The sequence below is a fragment of the Muscardinus avellanarius genome, assembly GCF_963383645.1.
Source record: "Muscardinus avellanarius genome assembly, chromosome: 2".
In the NCBI taxonomy this organism is placed as follows: Eukaryota; Metazoa; Chordata; class Mammalia; order Rodentia; family Gliridae; genus Muscardinus; species Muscardinus avellanarius.
This window is the reverse complement of record NC_137787.1, coordinates 57,998,373-58,025,336: the sequence shown is the minus strand read 5'-3', so window position 1 is coordinate 58,025,336 and position 26,964 is coordinate 57,998,373. Positions and strand designations below refer to the sequence as shown.

Genomic DNA, 26,964 nt, shown 5'->3' with positions numbered 1-26,964 from the left:
AAGCAACAACCGTCTTACTCTTGCTAAGGGTGGGGTATATTTTAAGACTAAAATTGCTAAAAGATATGAAAAGATTTTGCTTGCATTGTAGTAGACCTGGTGCAAGGAGAATTGACTTTCTACTTTATGATTAGTCATTGACTCTGACTTTATATGTAAGTATTTAGCCAGATTGTTTGAAGGATGAAATTGCTTTTGATTATTAAACATGCAGTGACTTGAAGCTTATTAGAGAACTGACTCTTAAATTCACAGTTTTGTGAACATTGGAACAAATTGAAATTGCTTTCATAGTCAATGTATATCTTTTGCATATATTCAGATTCAGATGAATAAAGCCCATGATCCAGAAGTGGTAGCAATTTCTGATAATAGATATATGCATAATAAATCAAATCACTCTTAAATGTAGTTTTCATTCATAAAATTGAGAAATCCAAATGATTATTAGAGAGAACATCATAGCATGGAGAGGTCAATCATTTTATAAAAATAGCAATGTTTCTTTTAAAAATATACTTCTAAAAATATACTTCTTTTAAAAATATACTTTCTCTTAAAAATATACATGCTAGGGAGATGATTGCGTTTCTGCTGCATTCGTTCTTTACATTGCAGGTATCTACAGTAAATAGAACAAGAATTAGAATATCCACCTACTTGAATAGAATAGGTTTCTACTTTGTAAAACTGAGGGTATAAGAGAAAAAGCTTTTAGAAGAAGAAAGCATTAGTGCTCACATTCTAGTGTAGCTGTGACCAAAGAAGCTATAAAAATAATTTAGGCACATCTAATGAGAAAAGCTACTAGCAACATTGAAAGTTTTGTGGAGTAACTAGGGGGAATGTGTATTCTAAATGCCTTAGGATATGTAGCTTTGATGCTATGATAAAACAACATGGAGCAGGACCCTCCACTGGCTCCCTCAGCCCATCTGTCTCCTGATCCCAGTGACCTGACGCTGATGACCCCCCCCCATTTTTTTTATTGCAGTGGTTTTCTGAGTCCTTCCTCTGCCTGATTCTGATGATATTCCATGCATTTTGAGCCTAACCTATCCTTTTGGATGCCTTTTGCCTAAAACCCTTCCAAATGATTTCTAATCAGTTGCTTTCCTCACATGCTCAAGGTTTCTGGTGTGCCTGAGACCGTGCCAAAAAAAAAAAGTATATCCAAGGATATGCTTCCAGAATTTATTCTTGTTTACCCCTAGCAGTAGTACTCAAAATGGTCAACTTGTGACATCAGCCAGACCCCACAGAACAAGTTGGAAACAGAGACACACTAGCCCTTCTCCATGAAAGAACACTGAGGGGCCCAAAGCAGTCAGTGCCCCAAAAAGGATCCCTGTACGCATAGTGCAGGCTCCTCAAAACAGGGGACTTTGACACTGGCTTGATTAGTCCTGTGAAGTGAATATCTATCTCATACCTCTGGGTGTACTCTTTTATTTTCTCTGCTGAGGATTAAACCCAGTGTGTGCTGCTATCTTTTATGTTGAACATTGCTAAATTTCAGGGTCGACAATTCCACTCTCCATTCACTTCTCTCTCGATGTCTTTATAGACGGGGGTGAAAAGCATCTTAGTTACAGGAACCAGAACATTTCAGGATCAGGCTTCTTCCCAATTATAGACTTACAGGAAGCCATGAGTTTCTTTCCTGAGCAGGATGGAAACCCTGTAGTATTGAGGGTTATTGGGTATAAACCAAAAAGCTCCTGACAACTCCTATTCCAGCCAACACTGATAGAAAAATTAGCTAGCATTTGAAATTTTGAATGTCATTATACCCAAATTGATGAATAAAACAAATAAATAAATCCTTAGGGTAAAGAGATAGTTAATTAGTTAGATTAATATATACCAACTTGTTTTGTCAGTTAATTTCATGAATTCCTAAATTACAATCACCTATTTAACACATTTATTTTAACAAAAAGATATCAATTTACACAGTTTCAGTCATAAGTATATAGAAATTAGTTTTCAGTTTTTTAGGTAACTGTCTGATTGCAATTTGAATGTAGCATTCCAAATCCCTTTCCATGTGAGTAAAATAGAAAAACACTTTTATTGTTTTAATAGCCAACTTAAACTTCCATTATGTTCAAAATATAAACTTATATATTTCTTCTCATCATCTGACTTCAACGTTCACTGAGAGGCAAATGTGGTGTTCAGGACAAATGTGGGTCTTTACTGGCCTCTGTCAGTTGTCACTGCATGATAGTTTCTCTATGGAACCTCTCCCCAGCTCTCACGACTCAGCACTACTTGGAAGAGACTGCTAAGCCAGATGAGACCTTGGAGTGCTGAGGGCTCCAGAAGGCACATAATCCCTTTTCCATGACACTTAGCACACCCCCATCAACTGACACCACATCCATTTTTCTTAATGTTTTGCTAGTTGTTGGTGTTTTTTTTTTTTTTTTTTTGTATCAGGAATCTAAAAAAATCCCTGGTCCACCCATGTCTTCAACTTGTAGTCTGCTCCATGACCTCCTAATCTCCACTAACCTTTCTGAGATTCTCCATGTCTCTCCCTTAGGGATATCAATGGACTGCCCTTTCTAGATTAGCATCACCACTCTCATCTCTGTTCTTCCACATAAATTCTATTCCTTTTTAGGTATCCCCAAAGGACCTCAGTCGTTGTTATCATGAAAGTGATTTAGACAGGATTCCAGCAAATTATTAACCCCCAGTACTTCGTTTTCTCAAATGAATTATTTACCAATTCTCTGTTTTAAGTCTGAGACAGAAGTTTTGAGCCTGATAAGATAAACAAGCTGTTGACATCTCCCAGCCCTGTGTAGCAAAGGTCCCCCTGGAGGACAAGGTAGAGTGACTTTGATAATTCCAGATACCAAATGCTTTGGACAACATATTTCAGCATGCTTACCTTGCCTGAATTTAGAGGGGAAAGCTGCTTCCTCCTCACTTCACGCCCTAGTAAGCCTGGAATAGCTTTTGAGAAAGAATAACTTCTGGCCAGTGCAACTACTTTGGAAGAGCCTTCTGTTTGGTCTCAGTGCCCTACAGCTTCACCTCAGGCCAAAGTCTTTCAATTCTCTCCACCTCCTCTACCCATCCATCTCCTTTGCTCCCTCTCCTCACCAAACTTTTTAAGAAGTTTAAAGGGAAACATCATAAAATTAAAAAGTATCTCTGATATATACACTCCAGTCAAGGTATTGACTCCTTCCTCCTGAGGCAAGTTTCCTCTTAGGTAGGGAGTGGACACCATCCTTTGGATTATAAAAAACTTGGCTCTTGGTGGAATCCAGACTATGGGTCCTGAGGACAAGCGAATGGACACCTGTGCAGTGAGAGTCAACAAAAAGTTTCTGCTGATCTGACTTGCCAGAGGGATTGGCATTTTTATTTTCCAAGAATGCTTGTCTGCCCTCTGGAAAAAGGTGCCTTTTCTTTACTGTCACGAGCCAAGTCCAGAGCCAGCTGGGTGGAGGTGCTTGAGGCATTTGGGGACATCTATAGTAATATGACGTTTTCTACCTAATGCTTTTCAAGATTGGCCAGTTCGAAAACCATGCTCCTATATATAACAGAGTTGTTGGTAACATACAAAGCACTACAGTGATTTATAAAATAAACTGCACTTATTACACACAATTTAACAATTCTATTTTAAATATAATTGTATGAGGTATTATTGTCTATACTGTTGAACTCAATTTGTGTGCTATCTAATGGCTATAGAACAAATCAATCTCTGAAAGCATTTCTCAAATGCATATCTAGTCAGATCCAGCTACAGGCTCAGAGGAGGGAGCGTGATCCTTGCTTGGGACATTGTAAGAGAAGCTCAGACACATCACAGTTCGAACTGTAGTTTTCTGCCAGTTATTTTTTAGGTACCAGTGTGAGTTCTGAGTTGAAGCTTCTCTGAGATTGTGCCTTTTCTTCCTGCCATCCTGTAGTCATCTCTCAGAAGCAGTAAAAAGCCAGTGAGTCTGAGAGTTCTAAATCAGCTCTGGAAACTGAGACTTCCTCTTTCCAGCCCAACTACCTGCAAAAGAAATGAGTACCAAGTGTGCCTGAGTGTGTCATCAGAGAAGAGTCTATTACTTTAAAGCACAGGAGGGATCTTTTCTGTGTAGGAGAAGGTGGAACAGTGCACTGTTGCTCATTAATAATTTTTATCTTCCCCTTTCAGGTTCCTTTCAGTGCCACCATGTCGCCGGTTCGCCTGCATTCCTCCAACCCCAACCTTTGTGCAGATATTGAATTTCAGACTCCACCTAGCCACCTCACTGACCCTCTGGAAAGTTCAACAGATTATACAAAGCTTCAAGAAGAATTCTGTCTAATTGCACAGAAAGGTAACAACAAATCTAATGTGCCCTTTAAAGAAGGTCTCTTCTTTGAGGAAAGTTGTTTGATGAAAGATTTATTTTTTTTCCTTTTGTCTAGTTGATAATGGTAGAAAGAATAAATGGTTTCATATTGTATTTGGAGTTCTGTACACAAAATGCAGCAGAACATGCCACCTGACCATTGAGAGAACACTCACCACAGGTTTGAGTTTTGACTGAATAAGGTGTCATAAGGGGTGCCAAGAAGAAGAAAGATAAAGACAGTTGTCCCAGGCAGCCCAGCAGGATACTACACTTAACATCTTTCTTAAAATGTCTCTTAGTTTTCTTTTAATACATGCTTATTGGTTGTCCTTAGCAAGGAAAACAGATTCTGAGCTGGGTATGATGGTGCATGCCTGTAATCCCAGTACTTAGGAGGCTGAGACAAAAGAATCACAAGTTTGAAGCAAGCCTTAGCAACTTAGCAAGACCCTCGGCAACTTAGCGAGACCCTGTTTCACATAGAATAGGGCTAGTGGTGTAGCTTGAAGGTAGGACACCCCCCAGGTTCAATCCCCAGTACCACAAACAAAAAATAATAATAATAAAAGAAAGATACCATGTGAGCCTCTTCTTTTAATCAACATTCATTTATTGCATTTTACAATTTAAGGATCAGGAACTCAGGCAGGGCTCAGCCAAGAGCAAAGCTTCAGCACCCTTGTCACTAACTAGTGTTGCTTGATGGTATCTGGCCTGGCCACCCAAAGTGGCTTCCCTCATGTGCCTGGCATTTTGGCAGGATAGCTGGAAGGCCAATAACAAATTGCAAAATATTCCAGAAGATGGATGTTAAATAGAGCATCTCATGTACCCCTTAATACTCAAGACCTGGAGGCTCAGAAAGAAGGGTGCATCCTAAGATGTCCCTGGTAATGTTGAACTCAGTGACACTAAACCACCAGAAAGAGGGGCTGTGGGGTTCAACAAGAGCCTTGGCTTCCAATGTAATTATCTTCTGACTGTAATACTCTCTGGATTACAGATAGTAGGTATATGAGAGATAATCAGATGTTTCTTTAATTACATAACTCTTAAAACAATTAAACTAAATCAGTTTACCCCTTGTTTTTCTGTAGATTTTTCCACTGAGATTCTACAGGTCCAACTCTCTCACCTCCTTTGTACTCCTAGTCAGTGCATTTGTGTTGCGTTATTAACCTGATACTAATTATGCTCTTAGACTAGAGCAATCATATTTTGTTCACATAACATCATAGATTCGTGGCCAGTAACTTTTACTTCTGAGGGGGCAGAAAGTAGAATGAGAAAACACATTCGAGCCCGGCACGGCTGCTGAAGAGGGTGGATTAATTTAAAGGCTGCCTCAGGAAGGCTTTGTGTATTCAGTTGCAATCCTGAAGCTTTCAGGAAATCCAAGTATCAACAAAGTTTTAAAGCCTCCGTTGAAACTCTTATATTTTCTTTTCAACAGGCACACAAATTTTCCGTGCTAGGGGGAAAGGGGGCTTTCCTGACACTGTTGAGTGACCTCTTTAGAAAGCTTGACGAGTTTTTAAATGGGAGAGGAGTCTGTGTTTAAAGGTTAATGCATTTCACCTACCCAGTTATTACCTCTAAATTGATGATGGAACATAGAACATAAATCAAAGCATTATGAATCCCTTGAGGTCCTGCCATTTTCCCACTTTAATCCAGCCACTAAATTGTGTGCTAAAATTTTGTACTCATTTGAAAAAATAACCTTTCTCAAGTAAGGAAATATTTATTTTAGAAAACCTTGTTATAGAAACTCTGTTATTGTAAAAAAAAAAAAAAAAAGGAATTAGACAATATAGTGAGGCCCTCAGCAACTAGTGATACCCTGTTTCAAAACAAAAAAATAGGGCTGGGGGTGTCACTCAGAGGTATAGTGCCCCTACCAAAAAGTAATAATAAATAGATAAAAGAGGAGTTGGAAATTCAACCTTTTTGTAGTTCATAGTCAAAGACTGCCTCATATTTTACTAAAATAAGTTGTTAAATATATAGAAAATGAGAGAGCTGTGTCTTTATTGTTGTTTTTAGATCAAAGAACTTTGGCTGGGAGTAGTGGCACACTCTTGTAATCCCAGCACTTGGGAAGCTGAGACAGGAGGATTGTACAGGTTCAAAGCCAGCCTTAGGTACTTAGTGAGGCTCTCAGCAACTTAGTGAGACCCTGTTTCCAAATAAAATATAAAATGGGTATGGGAGTATAGCCGGAGGTAGAAAAGCCCCTGGGTTCCTCACAAAAAATAAATAAGTAAATCAAAGAACTTTGGACATCAAGATATTCCTGAGAAAGCAATCCAAGTGCTATTCTGAAAACAAAATTATTTCCTACAGCCAAAGCAACTTAGAATAGTTGGACTAATTGTTTTATGTTCACAGGACTCATATAATGCCCTTTTTTGGGTATATGCTTTGGGGAAATAATTTTTTAATAACTCTAAATGCTTTTATGATACTTAATACTACACATAATTGCTAAAAATAGCATCAAATATGGCAATTAAAACATGTTCTCTTTTCCCTCTAGGGATCATAATTTAATTTATAAATATTGATATTTAGAATGGATATTAACATTTTATTTATTTTATTTATTTTCCTTTTTGCGATATACTGGGGATGGAACCCAAGGTCATTCTACCTCTGAGCTCCACCTCCAGCCCTAATTTTTATTCTTTACTTTGAAACTGGGTCTCACTGAGTTGCAGAGGGCCTCAGTAAGTAGCTCAGGCTGTCCACAAACCATGATCCTCCTATCTCAGCCTCCCAAATGCTGGAATTACAAGTGTGTTCCCCCATGCCCAGCTTATACTAGATGTTGATAATTTTAGATGCAGATTTTAAATCTTTGTTGGTTTCTCTGGTATAAAATGCTAAAATTGTTACCCCAATTAATTATAATTGCCATATTTAAATATCAATATTTGTCAAAATGATCAATTCCATTTTAAGGCTGATTTTTAATTAGACTTTCAGTTTTTTGGAAACTGTCTAGGAATGAGTTAAAATCCTTAGAAACACATTGTTTTATATGTTCTTTCTGAATGCACTTACTATCCATCTCTCACCTTTCTCCCCGCCCAGTGCATTCTCTTTTGAAGTCTGCATTTAATAGCATAGCTATAGAGAAAGAGAAGCTGAAGCAGATGGTTTCTGAGCAGGAACATAATAAAGGCCACAACACGCAGATGGCCCGGCTCCGACAATCACTGTCTCAGGTAAACGGGAATATTCGTTTTCATGTGCATGAAGGTCCCTGCCCTGTCAGGTCAAGAGGGGTGACCGAGCCAGTCAGTCCTGGGGGTGGCACATTCTTCTGAAACTTGCCCAAGATATTGCAATATCAGTATTGAATTTTATTATTTTTCTTTCCATAAATGTCAAGGTAAGAGTGAAAATAAGCAAAACTTGCTGGCGTGTATATACTGGTTATTTTGACTAATGGAGTGTTTCATGCCTAAGGTCATTTATAAGGCAGACCCTGGTTTTAAAAAGTGAACCAGATATTTATCCATGATTTACACATCCCAAGTATGTTTTAGAGTATATTTAGTCCAATAGTAAATAGAATAAAATCTACAAGATATTTCCCACTTAGTTTTTCCCACTTAGGTTTTAATCTGTGTAAAATTGCCAATTACTATGAACTCATTTTTTTTCCCTGATTTTCACTCTTGGGATTTTCTTCCGGAGATATTCTCCCTGAAACTAGACTTTTATACTTCAGTATGTATTATATAGTTGGTGCTATTAAAACCAACCAAATTCCTGTGTATATCTAAGTTGAGATTTCTAACACAAATCTTTTAAAGCTATGTTTATGCCTTTTTATACTAAACATGTCCTCTGAAGTAAATATTTTCTTCAGTCAGTTCATAAATCCACTTATTTTCATTCCTTTGAGAATTCAGTGTTTTTATGTGATTTTGTGTGAGAACTCCATGTTTATATAAAATATTGTCCACTTGCTGGTGCGTTGGATCAGAGTGAAGGAGCAAGCAAACCCTGGGTAAGTGGTTCTCCATGTGGGTCAGAGCCTGCTTGAGTATCTCCCCTGAGTCTCCAGCAACTAGATGGAAACTGCATCAACATGCTTTATGTACCTGAACTCTCAGTGTACTTTCAATGTTGAATTTCATATTATGGGGTGCTGCTCCAGGCCACACTCCCTGAATTCACCATGAAACACTGTCAGCAGAGGGGCCTCCCCATCAGGTGCTAACCAGGGTCCCGGGAGCATGCACATTTCCACAGCACCTGCTCTGCTAGGCTACAGCCGGCTTTATTCATTAGAACACTTAAGAGATGAGCACATGCCGGGCGTGGTGGCGCACGCTTGTAATCCTCACGCTTGGGAGGCGGAGACAGGAGGATTGCGCAGATTCGAAGCCAGCCTCGCTGGCTAAAGAGACCTGAGTGTGGTGGCACATGCTTGTAATCCCAGCATTCGGGAGGCGAGACTGGAGGGTCATGGTTTGCAGACAGCCTCAGCTACTTAGTGAGGCCCTCTGCAACTTAGTGAGACCCTGTTTCAAAGTAAAGAACAAAAGGCTGGGCATGGTGGCGCATGCTTGTAATCCCTGATGCTTGGGAGGTGGAGACAAGAGGATCACGCAGGTTCAAAGTCAGCTTCACTGGCTTAAGAGATCCTGTTTCCAAATAAAATATAAAATAGGTCTGGGAGTGTAGCCCGAGAAGGGTACCTTTCCCCAGTACCACACACACACACACACACACACACACACACACACACACACACACACACGATGAGCACAGTGTGCATACTTGTAATCTCAATGACTCTGCAGGCCAAGACAGGAGGACCAAGGGATCACAAGTTCAAAAAGGGTTTGGGAGTATAGCTCAGTTATAGAGTGCCCCTGGGTTTATCCCTGGTGATTAAAAAAAAAAAAAAAAGCACTTTAAAGGTTCTCCCTGAACTTTTATACCATGTATCTGTTGAACACTCAGTTGACAAAGATGATCTTCCAAATCATTATTTTGGAAGTATCACAAGTCAACTAACTAGGTATCATGGCGCATCCCTGTAACCCCAGAATTTGAGAGACTGAGACAGGAAAATCACAAGGTAGGTTCAAGGACAGCCTCAGCAACTTAGCAAGATCCTGTTTTAAAATTTAAAAAAAGAGGCAGCTGCTAGTGCAGCTCAGTGGTAGAGTGACCCTGGGTTAAATCCCCAGTAACACATATACACACACACAAATCTTCACTGGTAAATGATAATCCAGAAATGATAAATATCACCACATTTTTCTGCATATTAGAAAGTCTGGTAACGGTGTGAAGGTAGTAGAATTGGGATAGAACTAGTTGGGCAGGCTTTTATTATCCAAAAAATTTTGAGAATATTTTATGATACCTGAGATAATATTTCTCAACTAAGGAGATACTAGCATTTGAAGAGAAGGAAATGTTTTCTGAGGCACTGAGGAGGAGAATCAGTACACCTGGCAGATGAACTTGTTAGAGAGGGCAACAAAGACAGAGTTGTGTCTAAGTTTTTACCTGGATAACTGGATATATGATAGTTCTTTCCCCCAAGAGAGACAGATATAAGAAAAACTGGTTTATCAGAGGTATATAATGAGTGATTTTGTGGAGACGAAGGTGTCTATGTGACATCCAGCAGGAACTGAATATACAAATCTAGAGCCTAGGAGACAAAGAGAAAAATGCAGATACCCTGGAGGGTCATTGAAGTTACAGGTGTGGACTAGTTGTCTTCAGTAAGAATCAGAGGTTTGATGGCACTGGTGTTGCCGTCAAGAACATTAATATTTTAAAGCTGGGCGTGGTGGCGCATGCTTGTAATCCCAGCATTTGGGAGGCTGAGACCGGAGGATGGCAGTTTACGAACAGCCTCAGCTACTTAGTGAGGCCCTTTGCAACTCAGTGAGACCCTGTTTCAAAATAAAGAATAAAAAATCGGGCAGGGGATATAGCTCAGAGGTCAAATGCCTCTGGGTTCCATCCCCAGACCCACACACACAAAAAAGAGAGAACATTAATATTTTAAAGAAAGATTAAGAAGGAGGATCCTTTGATGGAGACCCAGGGAAGAAACCAAAAACTTTAGGACCATTGAGATCAAGGGTGGAGTTTTGACAGCCTCAAGAAGAAAAGGTTAACAGATTCAGGTTTAGCAGCAAATTATACCTTGACTGAAGAATGTCAACCCTGAAATATGGCTGTCACTACAGTTTGCTTGCGTTGTGAAGGGAAAGAGCCAGCAGAGAAAGACATATTGAAGGTGGGGAACAGCTAATACAGCCATCTTAGTTAGCCAATTCCTCTTTCATTCTCTCCTTTAATATGACACTTAAGTTTGAACAAATTGGACGGAGGTATGTGACTTGGTAACAGATAACTTACCCAACATGTGCGAGGCCCTGGGTTGGATCCCCAGCACCAAAAGAAAAAAAAAATTTCAAACAAACATTAAATAGCTTGCAGATATTGAAACAATTATCTATGCTCTTAGTATATTTGTATATGTTAGCATAAATTCACATTGTAGTGTGGGTTTAGGTAGCCTAAAGACATCTTTGTCCATATTCAAATGTCATGAGATAAAGCCCCAGCTATCTTCCTTATGACCAGTTCTCCTTCTAGAGAGGGAAGGAAATAGAAAGACTATAATTATTTATTTTTAAAATAATTTTATTGGAATATTATAATTATACATCATAGTAAGATTCAAAGTGATGCATTCATATAGTCACACATCTTTTGATGTGTCTCCCTCCACACCCAGTTTTGCTACCTCCTCCTTCTTCGTATATGAATATAACAGCATTTGGTCTAATGCCTTTCTCAAACCTCCTTCTTTTCTCTTTATTTCTCTCTCCCTCGATCCTGTTCCACTATTTTCTCTCCTTTTTTCTGAAGTCCCTTTTATTTCCTTTTTTCTAACTTCCACATATGAGAGAAAACATATAACCCTTGACTTTCTGAGACTGGCTGACCTCACTTAGTATAACATTCTCTAGTTTCATCCATTTTCCTGAAAATGACATAATTTTGATCATTTTTATGGCCGAGTAAAACTTCATTGTGTGTATATACACCACATTTTTTAATTGATTCATCTGTTGATGAGACACCTAAGTTGGTTCCATAATTTGGCTATTGTGAATTGTGCTGCTATAATCATAGGTATGCATCTATCACTTTGGTGTTCTAACTTTAATTCTTTTGGAAAGATACCAAAGGAGTGATATAGCTGGGTCATATGGTGGTTCCCATCCAAGACTTTCAAGTAACATCCATACTAATCTCCATAGTGGTTGTACTAGTTTACAATTCTGTCAATGATACAAGTATTTCTATTTCCCCACATCCTTGCTAGCATTAATTATTTGTGTTTGTTATGATTGTCACTCTTACTGGAGTTAGATAAAATCTCAGTAGAGTTTTGATTGGCATTTCCCTGATTGCTAATTATGCTAAACATTTTTTTTCATATACTTGATTATTTCTATTGAAAAGTGTCTGTTCCGTTTACTTGCCCATTTCTGATTGGGTTATTTGTGGGTTTGGTGTTAAGTTTTTTAGTTCTTTTGTAATCTAGATCTTAGTCCTCTACAAGGAGAGTAGCTAGGAAAGATTTTCTCACATTCTGTAGGCTCTGTAGACTCTTGACTGCTTCCTTTGTTTGGCTGAAGTTTCTTCTCCAACATATATTTTTGACACCTTTGTCAAAAATCAACTGGCTATAAGAATGAAGACTTTTCCTCTTTATCTTCTATTCTAAATCTGTTTTTATATCAATACCAAGCTATTTTTTACTATACCTCTGTAGTATAATTTTAAATCAGGTATAGTGATGCCTCTAGCAAGGTTCTTATTTCTCAGAATTGCTTTGGCTATTCTGTTTTGTTGTTGTTGTTCTTCTTCTTCTTCTTATTCTTCTTCTTCTTCTATATGAATTTATAAGTTTTTTATTTAACAAAAGTTTTATTTGATATATATCTAATGATTAAAATGCTGCTTTTCCGAGATGGTTTTAAGTACATATAGCAACAAAGCAAATTCCATCATTCTTTTAGAGGGTACATAGCATATAAAATTATAAAATGCATAGACTTAGCTTTCTTTACTATATGCTCAGCATAAACTTTTATCTGCCTTGATCAGGTAACAATTGCCAGGCTGAACAGTCAAATGACTTTCTTTTCTAAAGTTAAATTACTTTCCTGATCTTTATGTGCACAAATACATGCATACACCTGTTATTTTATCCCCATGAAATTTAAATTAACCTTCATTCTAGAGAGACAGCATTAATATTAAACTAAGCTTATACAAAGACATTTAAGATGGCATCCCCCGCTTATATATGACCTTATTTCACATCAGCTATAATTTCATGTCCTGTTTTATATAGTACCCCAAACAACAAAATAAAATAGTTTATAATAAGAGTAAGGTAACTTTGGCATTCTCTATTACCATAATAATAAAATATTCAACTCTACTCAAATCCATCTTCAGTATATTACATTCCATCACTCTTCCTAGTTTTGTTTCTGGCTCCAGAATTTGTGCACAGCTTGTGCTGAATAGAGTGGGAATTGGGTCCATATAAATGTGAGCAACAGAATATGATCCATTTATTCTAACTAGAATTACTATAGTTCATTGAATCAATATGCCATGAATTTCTAGATGCGCCATTATTTTGTGTACTACTGAGAAAGAGAAAACCATTACTGTCAATTGAACTGACACAGTGCTTCAGTGGTACTCAGGTGGGAGGAAATGTACATTTTAGAATCTGTGAAATATGGTATGTATGCGAATGTAAGCAAAAAAAATTGGCTTAGGACACATAGTGTAATTCAAAATCCCAATTGTAGTCTGTCATCCTTTTGTTCACAACATTTCACATACTCAAAATAAATATTCTGTGATGGAATAAAAATTCCAAGTGTATCTGTTTGTCTTTGAATTCCAGAGTTCCTTGGAACTTGGCCAAATTGGTTGTATATGAAGACATTTTTCATAGAATCCTTTACTTTTTCAGCTATCCATCAGCATAAAATTGTTTTCATTTAATACATAATTTAGCAATATTTTAAAAGCCTTAAAATGTTTTTCTCCATTGACCCTGTTGATCCTTACTAATGGGACTATCATGCTGAATATAGAAAATAATTATGCACATAAATTTTAGTGGCAGAATTATTTATTCTTATAAAATTAGTAACTACACAAGTACCTAATAATGAGAAATCATTTATTATGCAACTATCAAAATTATATTAATTAAGAGTTTGCAACATAAAACAAATGCTTTTATGCAAAGAATAAGGGGCAGATACAGGGTGTAACTATGTACCCAGTAAACAATATGAAAAAACACAGAAGAAAAAAACTAGAAAGAAATAGACCAAACTACCAACAGTTGGGTAGTAAAATAATGAATTTTTAAAAATACTTGTCTACATTCGTTTGCATTTTCTAAATATAAAAATAGTTTTAGTTGAAAAACTAAATCTAGTTTTTGACAGCTCCAGCTCTGACAGTTTCTGCATTAACTTTCTCACTTCTTTTGAACCAGTTTTTCTTTTATCCAGAGGGTTTGATTTTATGACGATAACAACGTGTCATGTGTTTCAAATCCTTCTTTAGCCATCAGGCAGCTATGTTTCCTTCCCAGATCAGGCAGCCATGTTTCCTTCCCAGAACTCACAATTCTACTTAGTATAATGTATATGCCATTATCTAACCCACTCAGGTAAATTCCCACCCATTGTCTGCCAACGTTAGTAGCTAAAGAAGTTAGGGATTTAGGTAATTGATTCTGGCTCCAGACTTCAAAATGGTAACTTCTTTTATAGATTGAGAAAGAATTGAATGTTTCTTGGATGTACTAGACTTGAATGTGTATGAGGGACTTGATGCATGGGGACATGAGCATGCTTTCTGGGGTTCTTAGTGCAATTTAAGCTCATCAGGTAAGTAGAGAGAAAATGTGTAAAACCTGCTTAGTGAAGACACTAGGCATGGTTCCTGGTTTCCTGTTAGGGAAGTCCTGTGTTGCCTTTAGGAGAGCTATGCAGCTACTGACAGGTCTCCACAGCTTTCCCTGCTCATTGGCTGGCACCAGTAGCTGTTGATCTGCCTCCTTTTCCCTTGCTTTGCCACTGTTCACTCTCCTGGGCACAATCCTTCGCTAGCCGCCATCTTTTGGGCTCTTTCGTGGTAACTATCTGGTGATGCTATTCATATAGCATCATTTCCCTTATGGTACCTGTATTCTTCAGTATTCCCAAGATTCTCATGATATTATTAGAGGAAAAATAGTTGAATTTCCGGGAGGGAAATACTAAATGGGGCCTGAAGCACTACTGGAAAATACTGTGCCCCAAAGCTCATCGCATTTGGCTGCAGCAAACACCAAAAACAGTCTGTATGATCAAGGCAAAAGGAGCAGCCCTGGTAAGACATGCAGAAGCGAGCTGTGGCATGCTGGCTCCTCGGCTTACACCACAGCCCTGCCATTGCCGGAGTTGGAGTTATTTAATTCCATGCTTTTTGAGATATGTGACAGCAACTTTTTTCTGCTGCTGCACTTAGCTTTGAATTTCCCGTGTGTAACATCTGTTTGAAGTAATAAACATAGGATTAAGTTTTCTATGTTTGTCTCAGCTATGAATATGAGTAAAATAAGATTTAGTAAAGTGCATTGCAATGTATATTGAAAAACAAAACCAAACTTTGTTTTGCATTTAGCACAGTATCAGTATTTTATCAATGAATTATTATTCTTTTCCAGTAGTGGTAAATGATAACAGATCCTTGATTTTAAATGTTAGTAATAATTTTAAAATTTACTTTGGAAGTTTGAGAAAATTAAAATCTAAAAAATTAAGGATTAAAAGTCATAATTTTTTTCATCTCAATAAGAAATGCTTTAATGAACATTTTTCTCTTTTACTCCCATGAAAATAGTTTGCCACCCAGATGAGGAAAGAACAGGGTTTCAGTAATATTAGAATTAATTAAGGACATAGGCAACAAAAAATTCTCTCCAAACCATTCCAATTAATGTCAGTAAACTTTGTATATAATGAAAAAGCAGTTCTGTTATTTTTCTTTTAGAGAGCCAAATACTTAGGATCAGCCCTTGGGAGTAAAGAATATTCTTGTTAACTATAACAAGAAAAAAACTGAGTTGTTTTTTTTACTATCCTGGGATGGTATTTATTCTTCACAATGATAACCAAGAAGTACTGTCCAAGATTCTGACGTAGCATTCCAATCAAATTGGAAATGGGCTTTACAGGTTATTCAATACAGCTGACTCATTTTTCACCTGAAGAAACTCAGGCTTATGGTGGTACAGGCCTGTAATGCCACCTACTCAGTAGGCTGAGGAAGGAGAATTGTGAGTTTGAGGCCAGCAATTTAATGAGACCCTGTCCCAAAAATGAAAAGGAAAGAAATGGAAGTCCAACAAGGGCTAATTACCAAGACCAGATCACCTTGAAATAAAAAAAAAAAAACTTGTCTTTTGATTCCAAAACTGAGATTTTTTATTTCTCACATTACATCCAAGATAAAAAATTATTTTCAGATTTAAAAAAAATGTCTTACTCTCTATTGATATTAATGGCTAGAAGTTACCTTGTGTGCCCTTCACACATGCCCGTCGACAGGATCACATTTAATGAATAAGGTGAGAGTTTAAGTGAGAATTTAATATTTTAAATACACAGAGCAAACAGTTCCACAACTTACCTTATAAATGGGAAACACATGTTTTATATTCTCCTTCTGAAGAAAAGCATTACTTATCCTTGCCCTTGAGAGTTTGTGGGGTTGTTTTATTAACATTGTTCCAGTGACAACAGAAGGTGCAGTTACTTTGGGGGAACCATTAGTTGAGGTTTGTGTAAAACCCTCAGGTCAAGACTGATTCTGCAATTAAACCCAGTAAACACTTTACCATTTCCTCCCACTTACATGGAGGCAAAATATATCTTGTTCCAAATATTTCAATAACTAAGATGACTTTGCATAAACTTGTAGGCAGAGAAATAATAAAAGAACAAATATGTATATCTTTAGTAGTCATGAAGGGGAAGATTAACACAGTATTTTTCCCAAATTCTGAGTATTTGATATTTTTCTCTAAGAAAAAATGATCCTGAGCAGTTCTGCAAGATGAAAACATATTAGGACTCTTCCATTAAGGCACAAAGTTTATTTACTAAGAATATAATCACCTTTTTTTCTAACACATCCCTGCTTTCTCAGATAACCAGGGATATATTTCCTTCTATTTCCAAACATAATAGCTATTGGATCTGTATCCATCAACACTTGACACACCAGATCAGGTGTGTTATTTGATATATTTTACAAACTGGTTCTGAAAGCTTTAAATGAATGACAAACACTATGAGTGAACCATTCTTTCTTCAAAAAGCAAAAACTGGGCTGAAAGAAGAGAAATGGGGAGCCAGGATAGAGGGAGGAAAAAAGGGGCAGTTTTGTTCCAGACTCCTGGAGTATGCTTTGCTCTGTGCAGGCAGAAAACTTAGCTTCTTGGTGTTTACTTTGGGTGTTTTGAACTGTAGAGAGTTATAACTATGACATGACATTTGTACAAGTTTTGGTTCACTGTATCCACTGAATGAAGCAGAATGCCCATTCTCTGGGCCCGATGACTTCCTTAGGAAACCCTAACATCTACCCTCTACTCTAAAATATCCACCTCCTTCTTCTAATTGCCTGTAATGGGAAGGAAAGTAATTGTCCATGTTTTCACTGGACCTTGCCCTTGTACAGGGGTTATACTTGAGGAGTGATATAATTCCAGTTGAGCCACATCTCTGTTATCTAAATGGAGCATATTCCCACGTATCGGTTTATGTGCATTCCCAGAGAGGTCAAGGTACTTTTGTCCACAGGGTCCTTGTCAAGAGGCCATGCTTGTGTAAGGCTGTTCTGCTCTCAAATAAATGCAGCTGCTGTATGTACCAAACTGTTGTAGCAAGTGGTGTTTTGCTGATGCTAATGTACAGCATATTGAAAGTAGCATGATGTAGCTAACTTGGAGTTGGTTTACTACTGGTGCTATATTCTTTATTATGGTTGTCAGTGTCTACACTGGCCAGTGAAGATGCCTTTTGGTCTACACTAAAGTTAGTTCTCCTTCACTGCCATACTCATTCATTTAATATTCCTGGAAAATAAAAATACAACTATTTTCTTTAACCAGGTTACAATATAATTCTATAAAGTCTAATCTTCATTCTATTTTCATATAATTTTTAAGATAACTATCTGGTTTGAAGTGACTCCACACCTTTAGAAACAGAAAGGAAGGAAGAAAGGGAGGGAGGAAAGAAAAGAGAGAAGGATTGAGGCTGCAAAAAGTAATGTATATGTGGTGGTAGACTGAGTTTGTAGTGGACCTGACTGTAAGAAAGATAAATACCCATAAATCAGTTTTATTAAAAACATTAAATCTTTCAACTCACTAACAGTGATCTTCTATTACAAAAAATTAATATCTTAATTCTGAACCAAAAGGATCTGGTTCATGATGATCCCAAAAATTAGAGCTAATAACATCACAGACTGTGTTGTCTTAGTTGTACCTGTGTATTTTTTCTGTCTTATGCTTGCTTATTAATTTGAAATTACAAGTACAGTTTTTGTTATTTTAAGGCACTCAACCAGAATGCTGAACTGAGGAGCCGATTGAACAGAATACATTCGGAGTCTATTATTTGTGATCAGGTTGTCAGTGTAAATATTATTCCTAGCCCAGATGAGGTAAGACTCAATTTTAATAAATGTAGAAGACCTATTTCATACCATGTAAATTAACTGTGTATTTTTGTTATTTTCATAGTTATTGTTTTGATGAGAGTTCAGTGTTCTTTGGAGTAAAGGCTGTGTATGAGCTTGGCATCATTTATTCTTGTTTATTTTTATTTATTCCTGAGTTCACCTGATGTCACCAAATATTTAATTTATATATCTACCCTGGCTTATTAATGTCTTGTGTCTGTCTCATTCTTTATTTAAAGTGTTCATAATCATTAGAATGGCCAAGGAAATGTTGGGAGAGAGAACATTTTTAGATGAGAAGTTGTGAAATAAAAGTTTTCTCAAGGTTTGTTTTGAAAGAGCTATCTAAAGACAGAAGTCCCCTGATATTGCTAAGATAATATTAATGTCACTGTTACAGCTATTACTGATGATAGTGATGATAATTTGTAGCTGACAGGTGGCAAGCCAAAGTTAATTGTTTACTGGGTAGTGTGCTGAACACTTTGCATGTGTTGTCTTCTTTGACATTTCCAACAACTCTTCAAGGTAGGTGCTATTAGTATTTCATTTTTCAGTTTGAGGAAATGGTAATAGAATTGGAAAACATTTAGAATTTGGGCTAAACTTAAGTGTGTAATTCTGTGTATGACCTTTTATTAAATTCATACTTTATAGCCATGAGAATGCACACTTTTCAACAGTTACACTAGTTCTTTATACACAGAGATACATATAGCAAGATGAGAATCCTAACTAAGGTCATATTTGTACCAAAAGCTTATGTTTTGTTAGAAATATACAGGTGTAAGAGTTCTACCATCTAACTAGGAAATATTATCCCAAGACAGTTTATCTTTGACTTAAGTTTTCCACTCCATGTTCTTTGACCTCCAAAGACTCAGATTTCTGACAACATTTATACTCATTTAACTGCCCAGAATTTAGAAGTATTTCTACAACTTATCATTCCAAAATTATTTAATAATCCTCAATTTTAATCTTTTTTTCAACCTAATGTGCTTTAGAACATAAGTATGTATATTTTTATATTTTTCTGACTAAAACTTAAATGGCTTCATTGAAAACAATTATTTACCACTTAGTGAATAAAAAATACAATTTGAAGTAATATTCAACACTCTGGTCACAATTCATTGTTTAAAATTCATGTTCAATTGGAAAATGATTTTTATATGTTCTGTCTCAAAAATTAGTCTGATACATTGTTTTCTTAGGATGTTTCTAATAATTTGTAAAAATATTTCTCAAAGTTTAGTATACTGGTTAGAATATGACTAGTAATGATATTCCTAACAACGAGACAGTGAACTCATCTGTGCAGCCAATTCAGGTTAATAGGGATTTACCTTGTTACATTCCATGAGCATAGATTTAATACCAAGCCATGGTGCTACCACCTTTCAACTATGCCTTTTGGAGTCTTTAGATATACTGAAAGGCAACTCACGTAGTACAAGTGAAAATTACTTGTGGTCACCAATCTTTTTACTCACTGTGTAATTCTCTAGAAATCTGGCCAACTTAAAGGAAGAGCTATTCCAAACAGGGGAAAAATAAGCCCACAGAATGTTCTCTTTTCTGTAGGCCAGTGAGCAAATCCACGTGAGTCTCCCCCTGTCACAGCAAGTAGCCAATGAGAGCCGCCTCTCCATGTCGGAGTCTGTATCTGAGTTCTTCGATGCTCAAGAGGTGCTCCTTTCTGCAAGCTCATCGGAAAATGAGGTAAGGATCCTGGGAGCAACAGTCTCAAATACATGGACCTATGAGTTTGAGTTAATTAAAGCAGACCATGGAACTTTAGCACTGTGTTAGTTTGTTTATACCATTCTGATAAAATCCCCATCTTTCAGCAGAGCCACAAGCATGCAACTATATTGGTTCCCATTTACTGAGCATTAGCAGCACTTCTGAGCATCACCTTATTTCCCTTATGTTTAATGAATAAAGGGAAAAAAACATTTATTCTAACTTTCTCCTACCATATGTATCTCAGGGTAACCAAGTCGTTGATGACAGAGGTCTTTATAGAAGGTGACTATTAAATATAGAAATAGCCAGGTGTGGTGGCGCACGCTTGTGATCCCAGCATTCAGGAGGCTGAGACAGGAGGATCATGGTTCGCAGACAGCCTCAGCTACTTAGTGAGGCCCTGTGCAACTCAGTGAGACCCTGTTTTAAAACAAAGAATAAAAAATAGGGCTGGGGGTGTAGCTCGTAGGTAGAATGCCCCTGGGTTCCATCCCTGGTACTGCAAAAAAGAAAAATGTAGAAATAATGGGAGAATAAAAAAATCATCATTTATACACACACAGGGACACCATACATACACTATATCTTTACCAGTGACATGAATTTGAGCTTAGAATGATAATGACTAGCAAGGGTAATGTCTAGCTGAGTAATCAGGGTTCTGGAAAGCTAGCCATTGGCCACCACAAAAGTTTTATTGGATTGCTGCTCATTTTCATGCACCTTGGGAATTTCTGGAAACAGGGAACCTCTCTTGGTCAGATTGCAGAAACTAATTCTGTTATACAAATTTACTCAAATATACAAATTTACTCAAATATGCTTTGATATATTTATTTTGTTTTGTTTGCATAGGGGAAGCAGCCAAAATTCTTTCACACATAATTTTTACAAAATAAAATAGTTGCTAAATGTTACTTACATATGCATGGAAATAGGTGAGAAAGAAATATTCTGACAATAGTAGAATGTTTTTGAACATTTGGAATTACAGTGATTTTATGAACAAAAATAAAATGGGAAAGGAGAAAGAAATAATAAACACATATCGCATTGAGAATGGGGGAAATGTAAAATAGAATTCTTGTGTCCAGTGCTAAATCTGTTAGCAGTTATTTCTCAGATCCCCAGGCACACATTAACAGGTTCAGAGAGACTCCCATTTATGATGCAGAGAACTAGTTTAGTTATAGGTAATGGTATTATATACTATCAAATGAAAAGATCATCATGCTTGCTATTACTGCCTCTTTCCCTAGGCAAATCCTTATGGCAAAACTAATTATAGTCAGGAGGCTGCCTGTTGAGGAACAGTGAGTCAAATGAACTGAAGGTAGGGAGACCAGGATGTGATAGCCCTGTGCTTTCTCCCTTTGTAGGGATATTGACACCACATTGCTGCCACATTGACAAGGATTTGTGTCCCCACCCCTAGAGACCACTGTACTGGAGACATACTACCTGAAATTTCTTTTCTGACTCTAACTTCTGAACTCCCATTGCTGACCAATCTCCATCCTATTTTTTATTTTTTTAGTGGTACTGGGGTTCCTGGAAACCCTTCTACCTCCAGGTTACACTCCCAGACCTATTTTTTGTATATATTTATTTGGAAACAGGGTCTCTTAAACCAGCAAGGCTGGCTTTGAACCTGCGTGATCCTCCTGTCTCTGCCTCCCAAGCGCGGGGGATTACAAGCCTGCGCCACCACGCCCGGCTAATCTCCTTCCTTTTTCAACCAGTTTACAGAGGTACTTAACTGCACATTATCTGAGTTTGGACCCATCATCCAGTGACTTTAGAGCTTATCTCTGAGGTCATGCTTATTTCCCTGTTCCCAAGTTCTGACACTCAACTAGATTTCAGATATCTCTTCAAACACTAGGGATAGAGAAATGAAGGATATGAAGGAGATTATTACACGAGTCCAAGCAAGATGATGGTGCTACTCCCAGAGGGCAGAATGAGCCTAGTGGCAGAGAGACGGATGAGGAGGTAAAGGGCAGATACATTCAGCGTGAGGTGCCATGATGCTGAGCTATCACGGGGTTATGTGTCAAGTATTTTGATAGACAGGTCTAGCACACAAGGACAGAGCAGGACTGGAGAGGGACAGAGTCAACTCAGGACCCACGTAACAACTATCAGTTAGACATTGCCTTCTCTGGGCTCATTTAACATGTCCAAACAAATTATCACCAAAATCCCTTTCACACATACCACGTCTCCAAAGGAATAAAAGTACCATGCACACTCTTCATTCAACTAAGGCTCTTCTACCCAGGTACTCCCCTCAGGTACTTGGACACTGGGCACCTTTTTTTACTCCTTCTTTTCTCTTACTTGTATGGACCCACTTGCCAGTATCTGTAGCTTCCATCATGTAGATACCGTCAGATCACACATTTCCTTGCAACTTCACTGCCACTACTCCAGTTCAACCCATCTTCTCACCACCTAGATTACCCAACCACCCCATATCTGACTTTTTTGCGTTTCGTATCCCCTCCATTGCATTTTTCCACTGTGCATCCTGATTAACATTCCTAGAAGGCAAATCTGATCATGTTCCTATTCCCCGGTGTCCTCAGGATTACAACCTCACTACTTAGCCATCACACGATGACCCTTATAATCTGATCCTGCTTTCAGGTGCAACCTTGTGCTATTTCCATTCTTTTGGAGCTTTCTGGCCGTCAAAGGAGTGATTCCTGTGTTGTAGATTTGCTAAAGATACCTTGTTTCCTTTGCTGGTGCAAAGAGGGCAATTTTTTTCAACAACTTACCTGGAATGAACTGAACTGTGAACCTATTTCTTGTGTCTTGTATTTTACAAGTTTTCAAAGCAACTGCTTTTACTTAAATCTTCTCCCTTTATAGCAATGTTCAGTGTTAAGACTTTGAAGAGGCCAGGTGTGGTGGCATATAACTGTAATCCCAGTACTTGGGAGGCTGATACAAGAGAATCGCATTACTTAGTGAGATTTTCAGTGTCCAAGCAAGACCCTGTTTCAGAACAAAAGTAAAATAAATCTGTTGATGTATCTTGGAGGTAGAATGCCTCCGGGTTCAGTCTCTAGTAAAATACACACATAGAATTTGAAGGGGCTAAACCAGAAGATAAATTCAAGTGATAGTTACCATGATGTTCTCAGAGTTGCTCCTTCCCTTTAACTAGGGCCTGGTTATGGGGCAAGCCCACCTGCCCTGGTCTCTAAGTTTCCTTGTGATTAGGGCACCCTAGAAGGCTCCTAGAGTCTTCACACTAACAGACTTTGTAGGCCCGCACATTCGTGTGTGAATCCCAACAACAGCTTCAGGGTGTACACACGTTGCATGTCTGCACCACAGCTTTCAGTGGAGACTAGCCCCTTGCACTTGCCATTTGTCCTGATTAGAGTACCTCTCCCAAAGATATGTACATTCAGCTCCCTGCCCCAACCCACCCCCAAACATACACACTCATTTTAGTTCCTTACCCAAAAGTCACCTTCAGGCTGACCTGTCTACAACCTGAAGCTGCCATTTCCTCCTCTCTTCTAGACTTTTTGATATCTCTTCCATCCTTATTTTTCTTCCTTCACACTTATCACTCTCTAACATAATACGGGTTTCCTGTATTTCACTCATTCACTGTGTGTCTCCCCATCCAGAATATAAGTTTCATGAAGGCGAGACTTCCCACTGTGTCTCCAACTCTGTGACACTTCTGCTGAGTCCAGAGAGGGTGCCCAATAAATATTTGCTGACTGAATAGAGGAAGGAGAGCTTCTAGCACAATTACCATTGTTCTGAGGAGTATCCAGGCTTTAGCTGTTTTATATCGACATTTTCGATGAATGAGAAAACAATCTTCTTTGTGTTGCCTACCAGTGTACTTTACTTAACACTCAGCCCCTTGTGTGTGTGTGTGGGGGGGGGATGGTCTCCTTGCTTCCAGAATGATCTACCTACCTTGCCTTTGCTTTAAAACTTGTTAAAGATATTTCCTGAACTCTTCTGAATCCCAAAGTTCATAAAGAAAAATACTTAGCTCCAGTATTTTTTTTTTTTTTTTTTTGGTGGTACTGGGGTTCTTGGAAGCCCTCCTTCCTCCGGGCTACACTCCCAGACCTACAAGCGCGGGGATTACAAGCGTGCGCCACCACGCCCAGCGGCTCCAGTATTTTTTGACCAAGAGGGAGAAGACAGACTTTTTTATGTACCACACTAGAGGGAGTCATGGCAAGATAGCCCAGACTTGGTTATTGCATGATGCATGCGTGCACACAACACGTGTATATCTTACTTGGGGCCCACTGTCATAATGGAATTGTTTTACACCAGTGATATTGGATCATTTTTGTAATAGATCAGAAATTGAAGAATAGAAAACTCTTTATAGTTCTTTGTATAATAAATATGTGTTTTCTTAACATTCAAACAATAAACATGCATGCATTATGAGTTTGATTCAAGTAGGCTTGTGTCCCCTCAAACATAATTGAATGTGACTAGATTTTTTCAGAGAAAGTGACTGGAACAATTTGATTTGCTTTTTTCTCAGCCAAAGTAAAGAGCTTAGCTTTCGTAAGCCTAATGGTCTCTCACAGCCAATGGGAACTGTAGGAACCAAGTGTAACAGGAAATGCTAACCAGAAAAATACCTTATTAGCAACTTTCCATCTTTAAAGATTTATTATGTGTGCAAAAATAAAAACTATTAATCAGCCGGGCATGGTGGCGCACGCTTATAATCCTCACGCATGGGAGGCGAAGACAGGAGGATTGCGCAGGTTTGAAGCCAGCCGTACTGGCTTTAGAGACCCTGTTTTCAAATAAAACGTATAAAACAGGTCCAAGCGTGTAGCCCGGAGGTGGAAGGGTTTCCAGGAACCCAAGTACCACCAAAAAAATCAATAAATAAATTGCAGATCAGGACCAAGAACACCTAAATCACCTTGTGACTACAGGACTGAGGTCATCCTCACATACCTCCTGCCCACCCTTCACAAAAGTCCCCTATAAAAGAAGAGTCCTGTACTCCCAAAGGGTCACGCTCGCTCCCTTTTAAGATGGCCCACATTCTCCCTTGAATGTATATTTCCTACTTTCCTAAATAAACCTCTGTCCACGTCAAAATAAATAAATAACTCGCAAGCCAGGAAAACAGGCAATGTATATAAAGATAGAAAAATGTGTGAAAGAAATCCAATTGATTATCTTGTGAATTTCATCACAATAGATGAAATTCAAACATTAAAGAGATCTTTTATGTATATGAGGTAGATAGTTACAAAAATGATAATGTGTACTATTTACACAGATGTAGAGAAATGGATATTTTCATCTTCACTGGAGAGAACAAAATAAAATCTTTCAGGTGAGCAGTTTCACAATATGTGACTAAAGCCTGAGAATGACCCATTTGATCTAGCTTAGAATAGGGAAATAAAATGTTTAATGAAATAATTAGGGTGTGTGTGTGTGTGTGTGTGTGTGTGTGTGTGTGTGTCCTCCGATTTCAGCCTCCTAACTACTGGGATTACAGACATGCTCCATCATGCCCAGCTAGAATAAAATCACCAGAAAGATTCACAAAGAATATATTTACAAAGATGTCCAGCAACTATTGTTTGCAACAGTAAAAAGCTGATAACCAACTAAATACTGGTTTAATTCTTTTTAAAAAAAAATTGGTAATGAAAGATTTTAATTAGTAATATATCATTAAAGTAAAAAAAGTAATATAAACTCAATTTCAATTTGTATAGAAGTGAATGTTTAATTTTGGTCAAATGATCTTATTATTACAGTGCAATTATACATCATAGTGAGGTTTGGTATGTTTAAAAAAAAACATTCTTGCACACAGCTCTTTGTGTATTTTCCTCCACGTTCCACCCCACTCTCTCTTCCTTCTCCTGACATAAGTTAGGAAGCTTTGTAGTAATACCTGCACATATTGCCATAATATTTATTTTATAAATATATAATGAAGTATTCTGCCTTTCCAAATAAAGATGAAGAGTTATACTCACTATAATGGAAATGTATTCGGAACATTATGAAAACCGATCTCCTTTTTTTAGTAGCTATAGATAGATGTGTCAATGTGTTTATATAGGCATTTAGAAAGTAGGGGATAATACCCACTCCAATATTAGAAGTAGTTTCCTTAGGTGATAGGATTATGAGTAATTCTCATATTCGTCTGTTTGCCCTCATATAATTTCTATATTTTACAGTAAAATTTATTTTTGTTTGTTTGGGGTTTTGGTACTGAGGATTGAACCCAGGGATATTTTACCTCCAGGCCACACTTCAAGCCCCTCCCTTTTAATTTTTTTTAATATTGAAAGAGGGTCTTACGTGAGGGTCTCACTAAGTTGCTGAGGCTAGACTCGAACCTCTGATCTTACTATCTCCCATATCAAATACTAGGATTACAGGCATGTACCACCATGCCTGGCTAGATTATTTATTTTTATGTTTTATATGTACAAAAAGCACTATTTCTACTTTGAAGACAGCAAATAAGTACTAACAGTTTTCTGTCTAGTAAACATCTTAATTTTCTCATCCCTGTTAAGGTCCTCTCTTTTACCGGCGCTAACTCCCCTAGTGTGTATGTTGCTCCTTAGTGTCATGTTTATGTTCATTGTGGTTTCACTTCAGTTCCCTGCTTGTGCTTTCCTCCTGAAACGAGAGGCTCAGTTCTTGATCTCTCTCAGCCTCACTGCAGCAACCTGGTTCTAAGTCAGCAGTGTTTCCCAGCTGGATCTGCACAGCATCCCATCATCCAGCCTCCCTATGGAAAGCTGCCAAGGATCCCCCTGGAAACCAAGTTGGACTTTAGCATTCCCTGGCATTTTTGATGGTTTTTAATACCCCATACACTTGTACATGAGCCTTTGCGTTGGCATGAAACCCTCTTCTTTTTCTCCCATCCTCTGTCACAACTTCTCTCAACTTCTTAGTATTCCTACAACAAATGTTTCTCTCATAATCTTTGCCTTTGCACATT

General features: G+C 37.8%; 1 protein-coding gene across 7 annotated transcripts in view; it reads left to right on the top strand.

Annotated features, from left to right (window-relative positions):
* The window catches only part of OSBPL6 (oxysterol binding protein like 6), a gene marked incomplete at both ends in the record, with an annotated part of 83,699 nt that overhangs the window by 41,230 nt on the left and 15,505 nt on the right, over nt 1–26,964 (top strand). For 4 of the 7 annotated variants that reach the window (XM_080690274.1, XM_080690273.1, XM_080690272.1 and 1 more), the window contains 4 exons: nt 4,181–4,346; nt 7,461–7,594; nt 18,081–18,188; nt 19,794–19,931. In XM_080690274.1, coding sequence (XP_080546400.1) covers nt 4,181–4,346; nt 7,461–7,594; nt 18,081–18,188; nt 19,794–19,931 — 546 coding nt within the window. Of the gene's footprint in view, nt 1–4,180; nt 4,347–7,460; nt 7,619–8,361; nt 8,386–18,080; nt 18,189–19,793; nt 19,932–26,964 lie in introns of all 7 variants that reach the window. The other 3 variants (XM_080690269.1, XM_080690270.1, XM_080690275.1) reach the window with 3 other exon arrangements.